Source organism: Solanum tuberosum, unplaced genomic scaffold (genome assembly GCF_000226075.1).
Source record: "Solanum tuberosum cultivar DM 1-3 516 R44 unplaced genomic scaffold, SolTub_3.0 scf00004, whole genome shotgun sequence".
NCBI lineage: Eukaryota > Viridiplantae > Streptophyta > Magnoliopsida > Solanales > Solanaceae > Solanum > Solanum tuberosum.
The window spans coordinates 2,724,038-2,728,806 of NW_006238930.1; the positions used below are offsets into that span (position 1 = coordinate 2,724,038).

The following is a 4,769-nucleotide window of genomic DNA, read 5'->3' on the forward strand; positions in this document are numbered from 1 at the left end:
AAATTAAAATTAGATTATGTATTTTAATTGTCTAAACCAATGTAAAACTAAAGAACAAATATTCAATATTATTGTCATTCTTAGTGTTGAATTGATTTTCTTTTTGCATTAGTATTAATTTGATTTTGATTTAAGCTTTATTATAATTACCAACATATGTAGACTATAATCTTTATTGAACCATTCAAACTTAAAATAATATATTAAAAGATAAAAACTATGAAAAAGTATAAGAAATATTTTAAAATTATATCAAAGTAAATATTTTTATGTATAAAATAAAATTTTAAAATTATATATATAATGTCGGGTTGGTTTGGTCTCGGGTTGTTTTTTTTTTAGTTAAAACCAATCCAACCCAAATATAGTCGGGTTCTTTTTTTAAATACCAAACCAAGTCAAACCAATCAATAGTCGGATTTCTTTTTCTTGGTTTGACTCGATTTGCGGTTTGGTTCGATTTTCGATTCGATTTTATACACTACAGGTATCAATATTTATATATAATGCATGATATTGTATAAATAGTGTATAATCATGTATACATAATGTATAACTATGTATTAAAGATGTTTTTAAAAAAAAATAATTAAAAGATGTATTAGAAATGTAAAATAATTCACTGCGAAACGTCAATTTCTAAAGAACTCCTCATCGAGGTTTAATAATATTTTTTTAGTATAAATTACATTAGAACCCATTGAGATACAATCCTGTTCAACTAATATTAACTAGCAAGGCCTTAATTACATGTTCCATATTTTTTTGGAAAGATTGTACATAATGGCAAACTATTAATTCAAATTAAATGGTATAATCACACTTTAATTTAATTGTGTCTTGTAGCAAACTGTTTGCTAGCGCCTCTCTCCCTCAAACTCTCGCTCGCCACTCTCCTCTCTCGCTCACTCCCTCTGTGCCCGCCTCTCTCGCTTTATACAACAAAATTGTATAAATTGCGTTTCTGTTTGTATAAAGTGAGAGAAAATTGTATATACACATGCAAATACATATATATTCGTCCTATACACTTATAATTATACAATAAAAATATTCCCCTGCCCAGTTCTCTTTTGCCTTTCTCTCTTTCTCGTTTTATACAACAAAATTGTATAAATTGCGTTTCTGTTTGTATAAAGTGAGAGAAAATTGTATATACACATGCAAATACATATATATTCGTCCTATACACTTATAATTATACAATAAAATATTCCCCTGCCCAGTTTATTGTTTGTATAATGTATAATTTATGTTTGTATAAAGTGAAAGAGAGAGCGATTTTTGATATACAAATATTTTTGTCAACGATTTATACAAACGATAAGCTAACAACAATTTATACAAATGACCTGCCAACGAAATTATACAAATCTAAAGAGGAGCCAACGAATTATACAATTGCTTCTTTTTGTATATATGTATAGTGAAATAGACAGCTTTCAATTGTATATGTATAGCGAATTATACATATATATGTTTGCTATGGAGCGCAATTATGCAAACTTTGCTATAACATACAAATATGATTTTTTGTTTGCTATATGTGAAAGTTGCTCTATTTTTTTCCAGTTACTTACAGTACCAAAATAGGCTTTAGTTCATTCCTGAGATACAAAAGGAACATTCTGTTGTAACTTTCAGTACTTTGAAGCCAGTGATAAAATGTCAGTAGTAAACAAGTCTTTTTCCAGAATAGCTGTACAGAACAAAGGATGGATATATATATATGCCAACAATTTGCTGCTCCTTCTTTTCCCATAGCAGCATCTTGTTTCTTCCTATACAACCCATACTCGATTTTTGTTCATAAAATATGGCGTGATCTTTCGTGATTTGCAGCTACAACCTTTTGAGTGACATCCCTTTCTGCCTTCAAACTAATTGTTTACTTGTTTGAGATGTCTTCATTTTTGAAATTGTGTAACAAGGGGAACTTTTGATCTGGAGACGACTCGAGATCACTAGAATCATTATATTCAGGCATCTCTTTAGCTTTTCCCCACATTACGGTATAGAATCCAATAGCAATTATCGTTGCTCCAAGGATGCTGATTGTCAAAGAAGAAAGTAGTTAATTAGATTATGATGACATACGTAATTCGTTAAAGAAAATAAATGTGTTGTGTGCAGAATTGGGCACTTGAGTGTTTGTACCTTCCCAAATAAAGAGTATCTCCTAAGAAAATGACTCCCATGGCAACTGCAATCGCGATGGACAATGGTTTAAACATTCCTACATATACTGGTCCTTTCACGCGCAAAGCCCAGATGTGAATTGTATTATATAGGGATGAACCCAATATTCCCTGTGTGATGCAACACATATCATTTCATCGTACATGAACAGACATAGCAAAATATATAGTATAAAGATATGAAAAAATCAAACTTATTTCTCATTTTAACTTACAGAGCAGAGGATGGAGGCCAGTGCGATATCCGGTTTAATTATCCATTTGTTGGAGTCAGGTTCAGATAAAAATCCTACAATACCAGCTAGGATGCTAACAGTCAAGTTGTAGAAGAAAACTACCGTCACTTCTGCTGGATACACCTTCATAATCCATGTCTGTCATAAAAAACACAAAAACTCTCTATTCAGGGACTAAGTCTGTGTTGGAAAAAACTTTCCCGCACATTTAATCACGAGTCACAAAATAAAGCGAGAATATACATATGAAAGAAAATTGTATATAAGACACGTATTTTGCATTAATTTGCTTGTTGTAAACATTGGGTACGAGTAAAAAGAACACACCTGAACTATATACCACATGGGGACTAAAAAATACTCAGTTGTGAGGAAAAGGCCACCAAGCATCCAATTCGATTGAGATGAGCTGAGAGGTTGATGTTGACGAAGTAAATTGGGTGTGGACGTGGTAGGCACTAATATTTTTGGGCCTTTGTAGATAGTCACTACGAATGCTCCAGCTATGGACACCACCGTGCCCAACACTTTGGCTCGAGTGGTTGATCTTTTCAACTGTATCTTCTCCATCCTGTTTAACAGTTCTACACATCAAATTGCTTCTTCTAAAACATAAAAACCAGAGAGCCACTTTTGAACTTGACACCACAGGTCTAATTATGAAAGGTGGCCAACATCTAAATACAATCCACACATGTGTTTATTTTGGTAAATCAGCGTAAATTGAATTAGTTATACCGCAGGCCTGTTTTGAGGTCACGCTTTAAATTTAGTCCCCGTTAGTCGAATTGAGAAAGCTTTGCCCTTTTAAGTAGAGTTGGATGAATTTTTCTTTTACATACAAGTTTAATCCACGGAGCTAATTACATCGATGCAATTATAATAGTGGCCTCGAAGGGTCATTTATGCAAATGGTTCAATATTTTTCCCAACCTTTGGCCTACAACTTTTTGTTTTTAAACAATGGATCAAATGGCCTACATGCTACAACTTAGATATCAGTAATCTTAGTCGAGTTTATCCTTTTTTTCGGTTGGGAAAAAATGATGGATGCTGACAAAAGATGTCAACAACTTGACACAAATTGGAGATTAAAAAAACCAATCTAGTTTCATTATAGTGGGGACAACAAAATTAAGAAAATGACCTGAAATTAGGAAATGAGATTATTAAAGAGAACCTGAAAATGACAGCCAAGACGAAAGTAAAAGCAGGGACGAGATTGCTGATGGCGGAGGCAAGCGTAGGAGAGGCATAGATAATGCCTATTTTCCCCATTATCTGTGATGTACACCTGCACTTCCAATTATGCACTATAATATACATTATGAAAAAGCAAGAAAACATGATTATATTTTGTTCTTAGACTATTTTGTTGAAATTTACTAGAATGAAACACCAATGAATGATCATCAAAGCGTATAGTCTAAAATGTTACTGGTGTGAGTTGGATTTCCACTTTACCCCGCAATAATTTGCACCGTATTGCCTTTTTTTAAGTTTAATCTTTATATTCTGTCACTCTCGTTGCAGTAGCTAAATTTCGCCTTTAAAATCAAGTGGATTCATTTTCCTTTTCACGGACTAACTTAGCCTACTGAATTAATGTGGAACAAATTTATGTAGTGCCCTCAAAAGAGGTCATTTGCGCAAATGCCCAGTCCCATCTATGTTAGTAAATGAAAAAAAAAAAGTTGAGAAAATAAAATGTAAAGAATAGAGAAAGGGACAAAACGTGAGTCAATTCCCTAAATGGTCACCCAAGTTTAGGGAATTGACTTGAAATATCATTTATGTTTTATTTAGGACCAAAATGTCACTTAACTATCACTATTTTCCTCTAAATATACTTGACACTCCAAAAGCCCCACTCTCTCTTAGTTGGCATGACATGTCATTAAATTTTTTTTTTAATAATAGACTAATTTAATTCATTAAACTCATTTAACTAAAATAATGATCATATTTAAAAAAAATATATATTAGTTTATTAAGAATAAATTTTCATACTTAAGAATCTTTTATCATAATTAAACTTTTTATTGTTTTATGTTATGAAGAATAGGTTTTTTAAAACGTACTATAATATCACCAATTTTTAATACTTATAAACACATACATTCAAAAAAATATTGATATACAAATCTGTCATGAATGCTAACTTACATCAATTAATCATAAATTGTGTATTGAATCAATAATATTAAAGGTCAATTAACTATTACAACAATATTAATTATGTGTTTTGAAATTCATGCTTACAATAGTGAATAATATTATATTTTTATCCAAAAAACAATACTAAATACCCCAAAAGTCTCCTTCTATTCTAGTC

The 4,769-nt window shown here is 31.4% G+C and overlaps 1 protein-coding gene across 1 annotated transcript in view; it reads right to left on the bottom strand.

The window, feature by feature from the left end:
* Nucleotides 1-1,576: 1,576 nt before the first annotated feature.
* LOC102584773 (WAT1-related protein At3g28050-like) overlaps nucleotides 1,577-4,769 on the bottom strand; it is a 6,204-nt gene continuing 3,011 nt past the window's right edge. Inside the window, exons 3-7 of the mRNA XM_006338477.2 lie at nucleotides 3,615-3,728; nucleotides 2,762-3,005; nucleotides 2,414-2,572; nucleotides 2,158-2,309; nucleotides 1,577-2,051 (exon numbers count right to left, since the gene is read on the bottom strand). Of these exons, the coding sequence (XP_006338539.1) occupies nucleotides 1,889-2,051; nucleotides 2,158-2,309; nucleotides 2,414-2,572; nucleotides 2,762-3,005; nucleotides 3,615-3,728 (832 nt within the window). The 3' untranslated portion in view covers nucleotides 1,577-1,888. The remainder of the gene's footprint in view (nucleotides 2,052-2,157; nucleotides 2,310-2,413; nucleotides 2,573-2,761; nucleotides 3,006-3,614; nucleotides 3,729-4,769) is intronic.